Genomic DNA, 20035 nt, shown 5'->3' with positions numbered 1-20035 from the left:
ACCTTTATATTTGAATCTCTGTGAAAACAAGGAAGTACAACCATTAATCACTTTGGACTGTAGGTTATACTCTGATTAGCTTTCATGCTCATAAAAAAATATGTTGTGATAAAATTGTAACACAGAGTGGCTGAACTACAGACAGCATTGATTTGGTGTTACCAGCCATGTTTTCATGAATAATGAGCCATCAGCAGAAATGCCGACGGGCATAAGCAAATGCATGCTCCCATAACAGACTGGTGTGGGGGGGGGGGAAATTTCCACCTCCACTTATGCTAGTGGGAAAAAATCCATACATGCACCTTATATACATTCCTCTACAGAATTTCTAATGAATTAGTACATGCTTTAATATGTGTTCTGAAAAAATATATATGTAGCCCTTACATATATAGCTTCCGTATAATGCCTCTGTGAATAGAATCCCTCTGTGGAATGGACAGTACTATCTGTGTTGCCCTGAAAGACTTGAATCATGTGGTGAAGATATCTTTGTTCTACAGAAGAATTTCTTTGTGCAACCTTGTTGGCATGAATTCTATCTCTCTGAAGTTTTTTGAAACTTATGAAAATATTAGGTATATTATTATTAACTTTTAAAATATTAGACAAATTTAATTATATTTTGTTCATTTAAAAAGGGGGTTGTAAGGGATAAAGGGGAGGGGGAAAGGAATGATTCTTTGTGCAAAGCCTTGTGTAATGCATGTATGTTGTGATTATGTAGCTGTGTGGTGAAAGGCCTGAGTTTGATCCTTGCAATTGTAGTTCTACCAGTGTCTTAAATGGGGGTTGTTGCTTCTGGGACAAGATTTTTCTGAAGCTCGTCTTGTGTGGTGTCTCACTCTTTAGATAAAATTCAGTTAGGTTTCCTGTAAAAAAAATCTTGTCATGGGAAACTCTCATTTCTACATTCTTCCACAGATAATGCATTTCATTTTAACAATTTAATTCTCACTATTGATTTTGAAAACTCATTTTTTGACTTGTATCTCACACACTTCAAGGCAATTGCGGCAACAGTGAACCGGAAGGAATGATACTGGTGTTAACTTTGTTTCTGGGTTGGTGGCTATTGATGTACACACCTTAGACATAGATTTATGCCATTGTTTTTACTAACAAATGAATACAATTTTTAATAAATTTTTTTTAGTGTGTAAAGTAAGAAAAAAATTATGCATATTCCGATGAATTTGTTTCAAGTATTCTTTTCTTCTCTCTGAAAGGCTGTACCATATTCAAGGGACTATAAAAGAAAATATGAATACCTGAAAGCAAAGCTACCAAAACCGGTAAGTTCCATCTGATAACAGAACCAGTGATTTCGCTAACAAAACTCAAAATTGTATTGAATCAAAATACCGTCATACTCGCTTATAACAAACACAAATACTACAAATTTTCACATGTAACAAAGTTTTCCATTTCCCGTAAATATCATATTGCTTTAAGCCGGCACAGATATAATAAAGTTTGTGTGTAGTGAGTGTTTTTGTTTTTTCCAGACTTCCATTATAAGTGGATCCAACTGTATCAATGAAAAAATTTAGTTTTGTCTGGTCTTATTTTGAATTTTCTTTCCCTCTTGTGTGTTTTTTTTCACTTTTTACTTCAGCTTTTTTTTGTTCATGTTCATTATTTACTTGTTTCATGCATCTTATTTAATTATATATATACATGGGCATACGCAGAATTTTCTCAGGGGTTCAATTTATTTTTCTTCTCGGGGGGTTCACATTTTTTCCTGCATAAATAACACTATAATCTTGGCTTGGAGGGTAGAACCCCAACCCCTCATTTGCGTACGCCAATGTATATATATGTGTGGCAGTTAAATTTAAATAACGCATATATTTTTACAGATGAATATTCCTCATAAATTTGAAATGAAAATCATTCGAGCTAACATTCTTGAAGATGCCTATAGAATTATTAGTGCTGTAACACGAATCGAAATCCTTCGAGCAAAGTTATGGGTCGAATTTGATGGAGAAGAGGTTCTAGATTATGGTGGAGCAACCCGAGAATTTTTCTTCCTTTTATCGAAAGAAATGTTCAATCCTTATTATGGTTTATTTGAATATTCTGCTGTGTAAGTAGATATTACATCTCGTGCCATTTAAATGCTATAAGCTTTGCTATTGTTCTAAGGCATTATTAATGTTATTCTTTTATTACGTGTTGTAAAAGATGTTTATATTTTTATTCATGTAAGTTCTCTAAAATTTGTCACCCTTGCAACATCTTATATCACTATGAATTTATTTAATAAAGATAAAACTTCACATATATATTTGCAAGTTGTTGTATGCAACTGTTTAAAAATTGTTATATTGTTATAGAAGTGTGCTGCATTGGTTAAATATATCTGTCTTTACAGAGATAACTACACTTTGCAAATAAATCCCAACTCAGGTTTATGTAATGAAGACCACTTGTCTTATTTCAAGTTCATTGGCAGAGTAGCTGGAATGGCTGTTTATCATGGAAAGCTACTTGATTGTGAGCATACATTTTTAAAATTTATTTGAAATGAAAGTATTTTGAAACTGAATGTTATTCCTCTTTATAATATTCATTATTTATTGCTAAATATACCACCATAATTTCTTGAAAATTAGCCAGACCATAGCCAATTTTTTTGAAACAGTTTTGTCTATGTATTAGTCATGAAAAGAAAAGTTTTTTGTTCCCTCAATCCATGATATGTCTTTCAGAAATTAAGGTAATTTTTATAATATAATATATATATATTATATTATAAAAATTGCCTTAATAATATATATATATATTTGTGTCAATTCTTTACGAATTCATAAAGACTTTCAAAAATATTTAGTAGGAAGAAAACCGTAGTTTTAATTAAAACAAACACAGGCACATATTTAAAGAATGCTTAATGTCACTTATTACATTTTTCAGCATTTTTTATTCGTCCATTCTACAAGATGATGTTGGCAAAACCTATTAATCTCAAAGATATGGAGTCTGTTGTAAGTTTTTCTCTAATAAGTTTCAGTTTTAAGCAGCTATTTAGTAATTCCTTCTTGAAATGCATGAATAAATATATTGATCTTCAAAATGATTTCAAAGATGGTATTACCATGTTTATTAGGTTATATTTATCCATAAAGGAAGGAGCTCTGAGATTGGATTAAAAAAAAATTATACCCAGTCACAGTCTTACACGTGTAGTTACCTATTAAGTAAATGACACAATTTGTCCCAACAAATCATTTGCAAGTGTGACTAGTACTGTTTGTTTCATACCATTTATTCACATTTGTTACGTTACATTATGTGTGTACCTATAATATATTTTACTAAATGCAGGTATTAAAAAAAATAAAATGTTTTATAAGCACATTGCAGAACAAAGCCAACCAAATATTTCTCAGTGTTATCTTTGAAGGTAGGATGACAATGCATTGCATATTCAGTGGGAATAAATAATTTTTTGTATTGTCTGACTGTGACATTTAGAAGTATTTTTGGATCAAACTGGTTTGGGTATTTCTATGAAATTTCACTGTCAAGCAGACCAGGGGTCTTCAACTGCTGACACACTGTGGGCTGCATTTGACATTTCAGCCAGGCCACACAGACAAATAAGCTATGCTACACACGTTATCAAAGAGCTGGAGAGGGGCATGTACAATGAATAACCCCTCCCCCATTGCAAGAGATAATCATCAAACAAATCAATAGATATCTACAGCTTTTGACGTATATGAGATCTACATTTTCTTTTCTTACCCTTCAAAATATTCAAACTTCATCTATTGTATAAAAATATTTAATATTATAATCAGGTAGAAACACATATTTTACACTCATGTATATACCACGTCACACATTATCACACTAGCTTCCACTTTTCATACACATGACCAAAACTACTTTGCCAAAACAATTTGGTTTATGTTGAAATGTGCCCAGACCTCAAAACATGAGGTAAATTCAATAATGGGCCTGGATCTCTTGGCCAATGAAAATGAAGCTTTTTTTTTTTGTTAAACTTAGAAGTGTCTCAAAGTTTCTCTTGCTCACTTTGTATACACTTGCATGTCAAGTTTGCTAGTTTATGGGATGCTCATGATTATTGAGCAGATACATATTTATTTGCACAACAACACAGATGATTAGAGAAAACTCTAGAAATGAATATCTGACATTCATGTTATACATACAAAATCATTAATTAATTAGGCGAAGACAAAAATTCATGGAGGCGAGCGGGCAATTCACATGAACCAATGTTAATAAAAAAAAAACAAACTTGATTAATTATTATTATGGGAGTGTCGTTGAGCCGACAGTGGGAAAAAAGGACAATGACAATTATGTCCTGACTGGTTCCCATTGTCACGTTTGGTAACAATGAACTCCAGGATGAAGAGGTTTGAAATGTTACATTTAATTTTGCCAAAAGCGAAAGACAAGTTTTTTTTGTTAATTTCCAACTTATTTATTATTTAAAGTATCACCTTTAATTTTAGTGCCTTTTGGCCTGACTCCACAAGGAAGAGTTAGTATGACCTACAGGTTTTGAAGTGTTGAATAAAAGAATTAAATTGAACATAAATTTTAAATTCTCATTTTCATCACTTTTCTTTAGGACTCCGAGTACTATAACTCTTTGCTTTGGATATTAGAGAATGATCCTGCTGAGTTGGACTTGAGATTTTCTATAGATGAGGACCTCTTTGGTCAAATGCAACAGAGGGATCTCAAACCAAATGGCAGTGAAATACCGGTCACTCAAGAAAACAAGATGGAGTACATAAAGTGAGTTTTGAAAAAAATCTATTTTTTTTATGGTACATTGCAATTATCATTCGAATCTGAATACTTATATATATTTATTTGATTTTTAAATTTGTTTTATTAGCCCATCGTTTAAATTCCCCTGAGTTATAAGAAATCAGATTTAATATTCCTGACCATATGAGAGAAAGCATAGTAATACTGAAAAAAAATATCAAACAATAAAAGTTTATTGCCGAATCTTTACATTCATATCAGTTGTATATGCTCACTAATGTTGGTGTTTTTTCATATTTATTGTGAGTGTTGTAAACCTCAAGACATAGAATTTGAACTATAAGTATAGGTAGAGTATTTCAGCACTGTGTGAGCTGAGCTTGCCATTTGATTTATATGTGAAAGAATCTTGCATGATTGTATCTCATCAAATGATAGAATTGATAGTGGACAAAATGCAAGTTATAAAAGGTTGTAGCTTTTGGGCATGAAAGTTGGCTTTGAAAACAGTAGTGCTTACTACCTAACAGTAGTTATAAACTGCATTTGTAGATTCTCATGCTTCAGTGTATTTTTATGTTGAGCTGTTAACCTGTCTAAAAGCAATGATATCCATCATATCAAGTCTTACATCAGGACTAGACAAATCCCAGGTGCCATATCGCCACGGCAGCTATAAAATCAATATTGACGCCTAAAATTTTTTAAATGTGGTTGTAAATTTCTAAATGAGTTCAAGGGTGACGCAAAATTCTCTGATTTACGTTATATCTTTTAACATGTGAAAAATAAAAGAAAACATTTAGGTTTAAGACCATTTTTCTTGAGACTGGAAATAAATAATGAAGTCCTATCTCTGATTCATGCATCATATTTTCCTGAGTATAATCAGCTGCTTTGAGAAAAAAATATCATGGTATAGTCTGTTGTGGTACATAATCACATATGAAAATTTCATTCTTTAATAATGAAATGTTAAGAAATTGGGGGGGGGGGGGTTGTTTGTCCCCTTTTTATAGAAAAATGCAGATTTTGTTATTCACACACAGTTATAAGCCATCTATGAACCTTCAAAAATGTTTTTTGAATTTCCAGGAAATAGTTTTTTGAATACTTGGGAAAATACGGTACAAGTATTGCAGTAAAAAATTCCTAATTACCTGAATAATGCTAAGATCTGGGCCGCAACTAAATACTTGGTCAGCTATTGGGGCTACAGGGGCACACACATTTTGGTGCCCCTTTGTAATATTGAAGGAAGTGTTGGAGAGTGAAATTCACGTGCCTCTTTCCTGGCTCCTGGGCACCCGCTTGCTCCTCCCTAGTTGTGGCCCTGGCTGAGATTGATATATAGCTATACACTAGTCAGCTAGAGAGAACTGTAAGCGAGCTAGCGTATAACTGGCTTATAGTTCTCTCACTGTTCTCTATTTTTTTATTTCAAAAACTTACTGCCTTAGAAAAGATATTCTGAGACATTTAAATAAAATTTAAATCCGTATAGAACCCTATATCAAGACAGACTAAATGTCAGTGTCATGCCATTATAGGATGACATTAAAATTTTGCATGTTTTTTTTCATATGAGAAAAAAAATGTGAAAAAAAACTTAAATTTTTTAATGTCATGCCTGTAGTGGCATGAGAGTCAGGTTCTTAATTTGTATGATCATGGCACAAAAATTTTATTTTTTCTACTTCACTGAAAATTCTAGTTCTGTGATTACGTGGCGCTTTGTATCAAGAGTCGAGCGCCAGATGAATGCTTTCTTGGAGGGTTTTGGTGAAGTTGTTCCTATGCATTTGATCAAACTGTTTGATGAAAACGAGTTGGAATTGCTCATGTGTGGAATTGGGAAAATCGATGTCAAAGACTGGAAACAAAACACTGTGTACAAAGGCTATCATTCCAATCATATTGTTATTCAGTGGTTCTGGCGTGTGAGTTTTTTTCTTTTGGATATCTTTTCTTGAAATTACCAGAATTAATTCTTTGTTGACCATTTAATCATTTTTAGTAGTATAGTTAAATCATTGTTCTTTCTAGCTTATCAATAGATGATAGTGGTTCTTATTCTTTTTCTTCCGATACGTTTCACATCCAGGTCGTGATGTCATTCTCCAATGAAATGAGAGCACGACTTCTGCAGTTTGTGACTGGAACTTCTCGAGTACCAATGAATGGGTTCAAGGAATTGTATGGCAGCAATGGTCCTCAGCTATATACTATTGAAAAATGGGGCACGCCCGAAAATTTGCCGAGATCTCACACTTGGTACGTTTAATGAACTAGGCTTATTATCATTGAATTTTCAAAAGAGATTTTGAAGCCCAATGAAATAGAAATAATCCTTAGTTTTGAACTATTTTTCAAGAGGTGGCCAATTTTTTTCTGAGCTATGCCACTGTTTACACCACATGCCTTGTGTTTGCTACTATAAAATGTTAATGTGCAGACACTAACATAGATGTCTCGCTTTACAGAACATCAATTTTTTAAAATACAAGCAGCCCCGCTTAAACGGATATCAATGGTTCTAGCATATAATATTTGATTAAGCGAGGGATCAGATGTGGAGAAACAATTAGGTTGCAATTTCGTAATAGTATAGATTTTATATTGAAAAAATATACTTTATCGTATTATCTGAGCAGAAATATATCTCAGCGCAAATTAGCCAATGCTGAGAGAGAAAATCAACAAAATATGAAAAATTGGAATTATAATTATCATATCATTTGTTCTTTATATTTTCTGAGTTTTCAAAATCTTTGGCAATTTCAACTGTTTTTTTTCCTAATCATGGCGAGGTTGATTGACTAATTTTTGGCTTTTCAGCACAAAGCCATTGCAATAGAAATTAGTTTTTCTTTTCCATTTTCTGATCAAGGGCTTCCGTTCTTTCACAGATCTCCTTCAATATAATCCACATCTGTTTTCATAAAACTGTTTATTGTGTCTTTTTTTTAGAATGAAAATTTTAATATTTTTAAATTGTAAATTCAGTTATCGTTATGCAAATTGGAATTCATAGGCATACGCAGAATTTTCTTGAAAGGGGTTTTCAGATTTTTTTTCCTTCTGGGGGGGGGGGGGGGCTTACTTTTTTTCCTGCAAAATAACACTATAATCTTGGCTCAGAGGGGGGGGGGTTGAACCCCCCTTCGCGTGTGCCAATGCGTTTATTGATAAAATGTCACACTATATGTTGGGTGTTACGCGGCACAAAATTATGTTTGTTAAATGTTTAATTAGTTGGAAAATGTAATTTTTTCTGTTCATGCATGCATAGTTATTTCTTTTATTGTATGCATTCCAGCTTCAATCGTCTTGACCTTCCTCCTTACGAAAGCTATCAAGAACTGCGAGAGAGACTCATCAAAGCCATTGAGGGTTCAGAAACATTTGGTGGAGTTGACTAGACTTTGTTACGAGAGAGAGAGCAAAGAAAAGCTTCTTTTTTCTGCCCTAGTGTGCCTGATAAGAGCTCAAAACTATTGATTAAAAAAACTCTTTAAATGTTTTTATTTACTTTGTATATATTATACAGTATGATGAATTTAAGTAATGATGGGGTTTAGATTTATTTTAAAGTATTTAAGAAAAAAAAAAACAACTGGTCTAATGCGCTATATAATTATATATATATGGAATTATACAAATATTATACACGTGTTTGTGCATGTACGTGATTGTGCATACTGATATGTTATGAAATTCTCACACGCCAGAAATGTGACTTAACATGATGAATTCAAAGGGTTGTTATTGGGCTTATCTTCCTTCTTTTTTTTTCATCTTTGCGATTGCTCAAATTTCAAAGTGTGTTCAATGCCAAACTAAAGTTTTCATTGGAAAATATTATAGGTTTTTAATTATACGTAAATTTACATGTTCTTTTGTTTTTTGTTTTGGAGCAATTTTCGATACCAATCATAGTATTTATTGAGCAAATTTGGCATTTTATAAGAAGTTATCTATAAAAAACGATATTCTCATCACATTACACACTGGTATACTAACATGTAAATGAAAAATTATTATCACTATTATTTTGGTGTATCTAGTCTTTGTAATTTTTTTTACTTCCGAGATTGCTTTTCCGAGTGCGTATTATAGAGTTGTGATTATATACATCGCTTATCTGAATTACTGCGAAATGATGTACGTGCGATCTTTTTTCTTTTTTTTTGTACATTAGTAAAAACTAAATGAGGATGTATTATAGTACATTGAATTGATATTTTCACAAATGTTGATATTCAGAGATATATGTGTATATATATAAAATTAAGAGAAACGAGATCGAGTTAACCATTGAAATTGCGCTAAAATGAGAAATATGTAAAATGACGATTGTTATATATACGTTGACCATTATATATAATTTGTATGTTTTTTTTATTGTGCAGCTGAACAAAGAAAATGCGGAGACTGCATTTCTCTCCGTGTGCAATAAATTGAATTAATTACACCCATCGTAAAAAAAAACTACAAATTTTTATTTTTTTTTCTTCTCCCGGTAATGTTGATGATTGTCAATGTATTTGTTGAACTTTCCGTAAGTGTATTCTCACACAGACATATACACAAAAATACATATTTCTCTTGCCTTAAAGCTGTTGTGTGCGAGGGAAAAGAAATGTAAATTCATTATTAAAAATATGAATCATTAACATGATTTCTTTTCTAACTTTTTTCCTCTCTCTTTCTGATTTCTTTGGAATTTTCCTTTAATTTGACAAAGTATGTATTGCTGTAGGAATAGACATAGTTGATACGTTTATAATAAGGTGAATCGAGAAGCTATCCATACTTAATAACCATAAATTTTATGGACAGATTTTAGTACATAATTAGTTTTTATTAGAGTGTTATTTTATTGTGCACTAGCCACAATACCCGGTGCTTCCCGGGTTTTCTTCAATTGCTGGGAAGATTGAAAAAGTGGCAAACCATTATAAAGGCATAAGCTATTATACATACGCTGGCAGCGTTAAAGAAGTGGCAAACCATTGTAAAAGCATATACACGTCTGAAACGCATTGCTAGGAAACCACGGTAACCGAAGTAAACGTTCCGAAAGTGATTGTTGAGGCCCAAAAACCATTGTTGCTGCCCGATAGTTTTTTTGCTTATTTGGGGCATTTGCCCTGCTCTGATGAAATTTTAAAGTAGCCTACGGTTCATTCCCGGTCCTGTTTGGTATATATGCAAAATCTGGCGACAATCGGCCTAAAACTGTAGATTTGTGTAAAGAACAGACATACATACTTTCACATTTATATAAAAGGTATATATCTCGGACACTCGTCTTCGCTCATTTGCATAATGCCGTGGGCCTATTCTCGAAGTACAATAGACACTCGCTATTCCGACACATCAGGCAACGGTGTGCCGGTTTAGCGGAAGTTAATTGAAAAAGCCCATTTAAACAACGAACTTCTGTGCAATGTAGTGACATGTTTTTCTACTCAAATGGGCTCGGGGGAAAAAAAACCCCATAACGCCGGATTGCTAAGATATACCGGATACAGGGTGGGCAAAAAATCCGTAGAAACTTTAAAAATGAATATAAGCCGGAAAAATAACCGAAATAAAAAACCTGTTTTTGCAGGGTTAGCATCGCTAGGTCACGGGAATTTTTTCAAGACAGGAAAAAAAAAAGTAACTCGGAAAAAAGCCAATTGGTGGCGCTGGTACGAGCGACTTCGGTGGAAATATATGCAAATAAGACGGTTATAAGAACTTGCGCTCCTAATCCACAAGCAGTTTACCGTTGTAAACCGTGTATGTGGACCTGCTGCACTCTGCCGTTGCTGGATTTGTGACACGCCTGCAATGTATTATCCCCTGTGATGGTCATGTGGAACGCACACTGCTGTAATAAACGAATTTGGAGGCAGTCTGTTCGTTAATTTACGTATCTTTTCTTTGACTTGTGTACGTCAGCGCCACCTACCGGCTGTTCTTTTTTATCCCCCCCCCCCCTCCGTCTTAAAAAAATTCCCGTGACCTAGCGATACTAACCCTGCAAACTGTTTTTTATTTCGGTTATTTTTCCGGTCGGTTTTTATGAATTTTTAAAGTTTCTACGGACTTTTTGCCCACCCTGTATTATGTAACTATCTTACATTTGTCATGTTCAACGTATTTCTTGAGAAATACACATTTCTATTCACTTCAAGTTTGCAGTAGGCTTTTGTATTGACAATTTTCAGTCTTTTAGCCATTATCGGCAATTGTTTTCTCTGGTTTGGCAGCTTTTTTTTTTTGGCAAGAATCGGATGTGTTCCTTATCTAGGATCCAAATTTCTCGAATTTTATTGATGAACAATGGAATTGGAGCATGCGAGATATTTTGGCTGTGAACGTGTAAAATACTCTGAGATTATTTCCTGTGAGTGTAAATCAATTGACGAAGAACAACGACCCTTTTTACCTGAACTTGGTAATGGAATATTTATTTTTAATGATTTTTCAACAAAGAAATTGTTTACACTTAATGAGAGTCGATGTCGAACACCAATGACAATCTAGAACAGTGTTCTTCAACCTTTTTTACAGTTGCGGAACGGAAATGTTTTTTTCACTTTCCCGTACGAATGCTTCATATCTGAGCTCTAACTGTAACAATATTTGAATAAATCGAAATTTATGTAATTATTATGCCCGGGGCAGCAAGTTTGAGGAATAATTTTTAGAGAAAATTACAATGGGAAAAAGGCGGCAAAATTTGTATAACCCTAAATAAATCCGCCTCTGCCGAGCAGTGCCGTCTTAATACTTAATACATGGGCCTACCCCCAGGCACGATCCGGGGGGCCTCATAAAAATAATTGTTCCGATTAAAATTTTCCAGAGTAAGTGCGTACGTAAATTGGTACGTACAAGCATTTCTAGCCAGATAGGTCCTCAAAAATATCACTTTGCCCAGGAGCCCTTGAGGCTATCAAGACTTTGCTGCCGAGACAGTGAGGTACTAGGTTAGTGAGTGACCTGCAGAAATTGCAAACACATGCGTGGATAAAAGAGTGACTTAAAAGGTAAACAAGCATGTGAATGAACAAAGAGGGACTTGAAGCGTATGCAAGTATTGCGAATGACCAAAAAGTGATTTAGAGCAGTGGTTCTCAACCGGGGGCCATATGGCCCCCCTTGTGGTACTGGGAAACTTCAAGGGGGCCATGACAGGCGGTTTGGAGAGCTGAGAAGAAAAATTAAGGTGTGAAGAAATAAAGATTTTATGTTAGTGACTAACACTTACAGTGAGAGAGAGAATCCAATAAAACCAGGGCCTTCTTTAGGGCATGGACCCACCCAGGCCTCACGGCCTACATTTTGCAACAAGTTCCTTAGGATGGGGTTTTTCCTCAAGTCCCTGGCTAAATTTTTCAGACCCCCCCCCTTCTCTATGTAAAATTTATTATATGAAAAACAAAAAAAAATTATTATGAAAACCATATTAGGCCCCGGGCTGTAGCTCTGTCAGTCCCACTCTTGTGAGGGGTCGTGCCCAGGGGCCTCGTTGTCATAAGTGACCCCACCTTATGATATTTTGTATAGTACAATTAATTTTGAAAATAAGTAGGAAATATGTAGACTGTTTATTTCCAGCTAAAGTATGGGACTACCATAGCATCACTTTGCCTAAGGAGGGGGCCTCCACGATGTTGAGATGGTCCTGATAAAACTCGGACTAGCGGGGAGATCAATAAATTCTAGGCTAGTGGTCTGGAGGCCAATTTTCTTTGCAAAATTTTCGTTCAGTATAAATTCACTGAAAAAAATCATTTCAATACGCATAAAGTGTCTTGCTTCTAGATGAGAGTTGAAAACTCTGGGTAAGACAGGGGAGCCACGAGAAAAAAATATGGTTCAAAGGAGGCCACGGGCAAAAAAAGGTTAAGAAACAGTAAACACTGATTTAGAGCATGCGTAAACGTGTAAATGATCAAAAGAGAGACCTATAAAGTAAGGAACCATGTCATTGAGAGATTAAAAGAGTTGCCTAGAGCGTGTGCAAGCATGTGAGTGACCAAAACTTTAGAGACACGGGTGTACTAGCAGGAGTGGGGGAGGCCAAGCAGGGTGGCGAATTCGGGGAAAGAGTGGATAAGAAAATTAGACTGGAATGGGAGAAGAGTGGCAAAATTCGTGTAGCCCGCAGGCGGCTAAACCATAAATGCGCCTCTGGTAATGGGTATATCAATTGGTCCAAAATTTCTCGCTGACCAGCGGTTGAAGACAACACTGATCTAGAACACATGTGTGGGCTATACAAAGTGTTTCAATTGTTTATGCTCCACAAGATGAAATCAATATACGCGGATACCCTAGTATATGCTGCAGGCGTACCCGGAACCGCGCACCCGTACCCGACGGAAACGATGCCCACGACATAGTAACGTCCGTGGTGACGTATCATCAACGGTCCACCAGAATCACCCTGAAACAAATAAACAAAAAAATCATATGGAAGGTAACTCCACCAATTCTGGATCGTGTATGAAAAAGAATTTCTTACTGGAATGGTCAGTAAATATGCCACTCACGTTGCAGCTGTCCTTTCCACCTCCCGGGAAACCTGCGCATAAGATTTCTCTGGTGATGCCCCTGTAGAAATCCTTGCGGAATCTTCGACCGACGCTCCTGTTGAGCTTGGACTCGCACGACGCATTCGATATCAACGGAACGGCGATCAGGAATTTCAATATATGACTGTGCAGACCACCTGTATAGACCAAAAGACCTATATCATACCACCATCTGACCGATACTTCGTGACGTCGTTTAGACGGGAAAAGAAAGGCATGCAAAACTATAGACTTACGAAACCTCGTCGAGCCCCAGCCAGCGACTGTAGCTTTTTGGTCCGATAACGTCATGGATAGGACCCCTTTGTTGGGCAAGCATACGGGAATGACGTTCGGATCCGTGATTGGTTCGGTCAGTCTCACCACAGCGATATCATCGTAAGGGTGTTTGCGTTCTCTAGAATATCCCGGAGGCATCGAGACCTTGGCGATCTTGTATGACTTGGCCTTTCTCCATTCCACGTCACCGATCCGGGCTCTGTATCTGGAGAAGCTGAAGATTGAAAAAAAAATTCAAAATCGCGAACATTAAAGAAAGAGTTGCTAGATTTCCAAAACTGAGATAGGGCACAAGTACAGGGTATCCATAATTAGAGAACCTTACGCCTACAGATGAAACCAGTCGTCAGAGAATTCTGAAGTTTTGTACATGACTTAATAGAGGAATGGGAATTTCTATTAACGAAAAAAAAAGTGGCGAAAAAAAAGTTCCAAGTATTGTCACCAGAGAGGGTGTATTACTGTACTTTGAAAACCTGTAGTGTACGTGCGAGTGGTCGGCTAAAGTTGGTTTTCTGTGGTTGCCAACTTCGAGGCACAAATGTGAGTCGATCGCCCCGTTGAAAAGTCTCGCCGTATGGTGATTGGACGTGGGGCATAGAAATTGCCATTTCTGAGCCCGATCGTCTCTTTTCCGCACTGGTACGCTTCTTTGAAATAGGGGTTTTACATATGGTCAGAGCAGACTGATACAGCGAAGAGTAAGTGGGGGAATTTTGAAGTCTCTCACCAATATCTGAGGTATGAAAGGCTTTAGGAATATACACACACAGGGGGTGGCTTCAGCAAGGATGCAAGGGGTGCATCGCACCCGGTTGTAAGGGACTATAGCCTAGGCTTTTCCCTTTAGACGCATAAAAAATAATAAAAATTCACAAGACACCACACGCTGTCACTCTTTTGAGCAATACCTTGACAACGAAGATGCCGAGGGAACTTGAGAGAAGAGACAGGCCGCAATACCAGAAACAGGAATGGAATCTATCACAAGGGGCAAGTGTGCATTTTGGTGGTCAAATAAAAGCAAAGAATTCGGGTTCTTTCTCTTGTCCAGGGCCTAGAGTACAAAAACTCTCTCTCAAAACCCCCATAGTTTCTTTCTAGAGAACCTCTTGGAGTACAAATGTTGGTGTTAACAAAGTTCAACTATGTTGGAGACACGAAATTAAAAAAAAAATTTTAATCCCAAAAGGAAAGAAAATATGATGGATTTATGGTCAAGCGCATTTAGTTGGGAAACAATAGCGTGCCGCTTTGGATAATAATTAATTTAAAAAATCAGGTTAATTCCCAGAGCCCTCTAGGCTAAAGCGTTTTCAGCCTCCCATCAGGGGCGGTACATGAGACTTTGCATCCAGTTGGCAGGTTATCTCGAGCCGCACCCAGGTACTATAGATACTTACTCGTCAGTTAAGAAACAGTGTGCCGCAGTCAAAAGGTGCATCCGATCGATCACTGCCGCTCCGCAATCTTGACTTTCTCTTCCGTATCGGTCTATTGTTGTCAAAGCGACCTAATGGCCAATTAAAAAGAGAAAATCGATTTTAATCATTAAAATTATATTAAATTAATTAAACAAATTATATTGATTGATTTGAAAGATTAGAAGGAAGTCGCATGGAAATGAAATAAAGTAGAGGGGAAAAGGAATTAAAAAATAAGAAATAAATTATAATATAATGAACTCTTTCTCATAGTAGCTTCATCCAGTAATTAGGGTGGCCAGATGAGGTACCAGCGAAACGGGGACAAATTACGGAATTCGTTATTGAAAACCGGGGTTATTAAATAAGTAGGCATTACAATGTAAAATTGCCAACTTACAATGTGATGCGAAAATAGTGTTATCACGCTGCTTCTACGCCAAAACAAATAAGAACTCAAGGATTGGGCTATGGTTCTCGGACGTCCCGTACATCCGGGGGGGGGGGGGTTGCACTACATTATATACTCATACATTACTAGCGGTGGGGGAACTTTAAACTCAAATACTTTGAATCCCATGTCCAAAGTCTATTCTTCCACTTAATTATAGTGAAACCTCGCTGCAACGATACTTGATGAAAAGATAAATCCCACTATTACATCATTAGTTACTTTATTCCTCATCGCGTATCATCTCATTAACTTTTAGATACTCATTCTCTCTAAAGTTCTTTGTAACTGCTGTCCGTCTCTGCATTCAAACTTCTTCGATTTCAAAACCATTTTTGTGGAAATCTGACCTTTCTCTCTGGCACAAGAGAAATTCCCATCACCTGTAACTGATGTGATGATCAAGTGAAACAACATTTGAAAGTACAGCTGCGCATAAAGCAATGAAATGATAAATTCTGGCCAAAAAATCCAACATAGCTTAAAGTTTGATTGGAAATAGGCAACGTAAACATATTGATTTCAAACATACACAAAAAAATTCATGCGAAAATATATGTGTACAGTACACGGAAACTTATAACGCCATCTGGGGAGCTGTTCATGCATTAGAAGTTAACGGATCACTTGACAGTTATCGTTTGAGAGCAATAGAGTCCCTTGAGAGGAATTTTTTTTCTTTTTTGAAACACTGTAGATACCTCGAGACATCACAGGTACAACCTATACAAGGCTGTTCTCAATTAAAAAAAGCACGCATATAGTTTGAAATTTAAGAATTTAACCTCTTCACGATCACGGGCGTAATATCACGTCCAAACACCAGAAGAATGAATTCAAACAAGTTCTCTGCTTTCTTTCCTCTCTCTTTACCATCGTGAAGCTTTACAGCAACCCTATTTTCACGGTTGTCTGGTATCTACGGAAGTTGCTTTTTCTTTCCCTCCCTTCTTTATGATGTATCTTATGTAAGAGAGAAAGGGAACTTGTACAGTGAGGGTAAAAATAGAATTAAAAAAAAAAAAAATTCTGTTATCTATATTAACTATTATAGTTTTTCCGTTTATGTATATATTTCCCCCCCCCTCTCCTTTTTCCAATGTGCTGTTAGGTTAGGACAAGGTTATCATATTTATCGCCGATTTCGTTAAATAATCCAAATTTCTTGCCAAAACTTTGTATGTGAAGTGGTTAATTGTTCTGTCTAAAAAAAATAGCAGTAATTCTATTACCTTTCGTCTTTTTGATTGCGCAAGGAAATACCGGGGCAGACAGGCGTCCCGAAAGCCAATGAATTTAATAGCGAAAAACCGGGATATTTGGTCACCCTATTCAATAATACGCACCACGCGATGCTAAGAATCGGGTTACACGCATCAATCGCAATCGGAAGTTTGTTTTGCAAGAGACAATGTCCAAATAACGTTTGGTTTACAAGAGACAATGTCCAAATAACGTTTGGTTTACAAGAGACAATGTCCAACCTATCACTATCACTATCATCATCATCAGCTGGAGATGGGGGTGCATAATCTTTTCAGCAAGCGGGCCAGATATGCGGTATTTCCGCCGCTCACGGGCCACAAACTTGTTTGCAAAGACTTATGACCTGTATTTTATGAGATATTCTCGTAATCATGATCGCCTCAACTGTTTTATATAAAATGTCCAGTTTTCCCCCTTATTTTCAGCAAAGCTTACTTGCATTTTTGATGACGATTAGTTATGACAATTATGACTTCATCATAACTAATTATAGTCTAAAAGCACATATTAATCTCACGTACTTGTTAAACATTTCCAATTTTTGTTTTTCGGTGAATTTTATTTCCCTATTGCGACATGCAGTAACTCTCTATTTCCCGCCATTTTTGGCGATTTTTCAGCAAATCTGGGCGACAAATGGCACCTTTACATGAATTTGATAATTTTTTTTTTCAGCTTTACTTTTATCAACTGAAGAATCAACAAAGTACGATGCTTGCTTACCATCCACGTGAATGTGCCTGGTTCAACGTTCTCACCGTTGATGATATGTTTGCGAATAATCATTTTCCTTTTGAACGTCCCGCATTTATCTATGGTCATGGAAAGGCAACAACTAATTATTTTATTATTAATTATTAATTGTTATTGTGTTATAGCCACGTAGAAAATCAAAAGGTTGCTATTGAACTTCAATAGAAATTTCTGTCTAGTGCAGTGTTCCTTTACCGCTGCTGGTCCGTGGGAATTTGTCACCGGGGTCAGCGAAATATTTCTCTTAGTTTTTCATATTTTTCACCAGTCGTAAATTATTTCCCCTTACTTATTTTCTTTTTTGCCGGTCCGCAAATTATTTCCCTCATTTACTTTTAATTGTGCTATTCCGCAAATTATTGCTCTTATTTATTTTTTGCCGGTCCACAGCTTATTTCTCCTAATTATTTTTTCTTTACCGGTCTGCAAGTTATTTCTTTCATTTACTTTTTGGCCGTCCGTTAATGATCCATCATTCATTTATTTTCGCCAGTCCGTAAATTATTTTTCTTAAAAATTTATTTTCTGTCGGTCCGGAGACTATTCCTCCCATTTATTTAGTTTTCGCTGGTAAAATTACTTCTTCTACTAATTTCTTCCTTTTTTTTTCTCGCCGGTCCGCAAATTATTTTTCCCATTCACTTTTTTACCCGTCCGTGCCCGCAAATTATATCTCTTTTTAGTTAGTTTTTTTCCGGTCGCAAATTATCTCTCCTAGTTAATTTTCTCAGATCCGGAAATTATTTCCTCTATTGCCGGTCAGCAAAATTATTCAACTATTTTTACCGGTCAGCGATTGTGAAAAGTTTGAAAAGCACTGGTCTTGTACAGTGTTTTTTTAAACTTTTTTCACTTGAGGAGAAACAATTTCTAGACCGGGAAAAAATTATAAATAAATGGGAGAAATAATTTGCAGACCGGAAAAATAAATAAATAAAAAGGAGAAATAATATTTCCGGACTGTGTGTGTGGGAAAAAGTGATGGAAAGACATCACATCTCTGCCGGTGCGGACCGGCAGAAAACGAATAAATAGAAATAATTCGTGTAGACCAGCAAACGGCTACGTAAAAACAATATATAGACGGTATTTCATTTGATAAATCTTAAATTATGTAAGGGCTACAAGAATTGGGTGAAATGTTTCGCGGATCGGCAGGAAATCCAGCGGGTCGTTCACTTGACCATTCACTGCCCGAGTGGCGTAGTGGTGAGATGTTCGTCTACCACCGTGAAGGTTGCCGTCGCTGCCCCAGGTTCAAAACCGAGGGAGAATATAGCTAAGATATTTTCCTTAACGAACTTGAAGCGTCTACCGATCGATAGCACCTCCATTTCTAACCCATAGCAGTAAATTGCAATATAGCGATATAGCCAGAGTTGGTGTTGGTGAAGCAGTGTTCTTCACTGGTCAAGTGAATGACATCAAGGGGTACCACTAGACAGAGGTTCTCAAACTTTTGTCTTGTGCGGCTCCTTAGAATAGTCAAACGACGAACCGTTTCATAGTGCTGAATAGAAGGAAAGCTCATCGCGACTCCCCTGACAAGGTAGGCGTCGCCCCGAGGAGCTGCGGCGCACACTTTGAGAAAACACTACACTAGACAGAAATAATTATTGAAAAATCACACTAAAAGCTTGCTATTCTGACAAGCTTTATCAGTATTTTCTAGTGAGAACTTACCAGCTCCGATACTGCTACAATTAGAAATTTACCTCTGCTATCTGATGAACATGGCGTATTGGAAAAAGTTGGCTGCACATCGCTGGTGATGGTGGTGGAGACAATATTGGCAAAATCCGGCTGATTGGTCCTCGGTGTATCTGCTATCGGACAGCAGTACATCTTCCTCCTACGGCCGATGCCGAGTCCTCTCCGGCCGCACCGCGGAACATTATGGGGGATGGTATGCATGTTTAGCATGATCGTGCAATCTTCCTCTGGAACACACAGGTGTGGAGGGCGGCACTTTTGACGCCAGGCTGTCGAATATATAAGAACATCAGTTAACCCTTTATTCGACCATGTTACTCTCAAGCAACATAAGTTTCTTACATTTATCAATTAAAGGATAAATTTTACATTTTGAGCTCGTTCCAGCACTTGATGCTCCTAAGAAACTCCTAAACATTCGATTTGTGGGCCGTTCATGAAGTTTCAATAATTACCAGCATAATGGATCAAAGGAATACGTCTCCTATTTCTCGACAAGCGAAGAAAGAACCTTTTTTTGGAGGGAAACACCATGTGTGGAGGAGACATATTGCCGAGCTTTCTTCAGTAATAGTAGAAAAGAAAGTTGGCAAATAACAAATGACATTGGAAACATATTTTCTGGATATTATGCCGAGGTGAACTCAGAAAGAGGTACTATATATTTGTACCGTTGTAGGCCTGCTGCTCTCTGTGGCATAACAGATAACAAATGCTTAAACATATTAAAAAAAGTTGAGATAGGCTGTGTCATAGACAAGGCCGCAAGTTTTGACGTGAAT

The 20035-nt window shown here is 36.4% G+C and overlaps 2 protein-coding genes across 2 annotated transcripts in view; one reads left to right on the top strand and one right to left on the bottom strand.

Annotated features, from left to right (window-relative positions):
* Positions 1 to 9467, top strand: part of Nedd4 (E3 ubiquitin-protein ligase Nedd4) — a 38377-nt gene extending 28910 nt beyond the window's left edge. The window contains exons 16-23 of the mRNA XM_089247970.1: positions 1233 to 1298; positions 1869 to 2098; positions 2387 to 2508; positions 2929 to 2999; positions 4625 to 4794; positions 6485 to 6710; positions 6875 to 7044; positions 8090 to 9467. Of these exons, the coding sequence (XP_089104096.1) occupies positions 1233 to 1298; positions 1869 to 2098; positions 2387 to 2508; positions 2929 to 2999; positions 4625 to 4794; positions 6485 to 6710; positions 6875 to 7044; positions 8090 to 8192 (1158 nt within the window). The 3' untranslated portion in view covers positions 8193 to 9467. The remainder of the gene's footprint in view (positions 1 to 1232; positions 1299 to 1868; positions 2099 to 2386; positions 2509 to 2928; positions 3000 to 4624; positions 4795 to 6484; positions 6711 to 6874; positions 7045 to 8089) is intronic.
* A 1743-nt stretch (positions 9468 to 11210) lies between these two features.
* Positions 11211 to 19586, bottom strand: LOC149071607 (venom protease-like). The gene is made up of 6 exons (XM_089247889.1): positions 19256 to 19586; positions 17511 to 17599; positions 15050 to 15159; positions 13604 to 13860; positions 13326 to 13504; positions 11211 to 13219 (listed from the first exon to the last, which is right to left on the bottom strand). The coding sequence occupies exons 1-6, from the start codon at positions 19461 to 19463 to the stop codon at positions 13061 to 13063; spliced, it is 1002 nt and encodes a 333-aa protein (XP_089104015.1). The 5' UTR covers positions 19464 to 19586; the 3' UTR covers positions 11211 to 13060.
* Between the last annotated feature and the right edge of the window lie 449 nt (positions 19587 to 20035).

Source organism: Pholcus phalangioides, unplaced genomic scaffold (assembly GCF_987345545.1).
Source record: "Pholcus phalangioides strain wild (caught in Gottingen) unplaced genomic scaffold, Ppha-v1.0 ptg000018l_1, whole genome shotgun sequence".
NCBI classification, from domain to species: domain Eukaryota; kingdom Metazoa; phylum Arthropoda; class Arachnida; order Araneae; family Pholcidae; genus Pholcus; species Pholcus phalangioides.
This window is presented reverse-complemented; position numbering and strand designations above follow the sequence as displayed.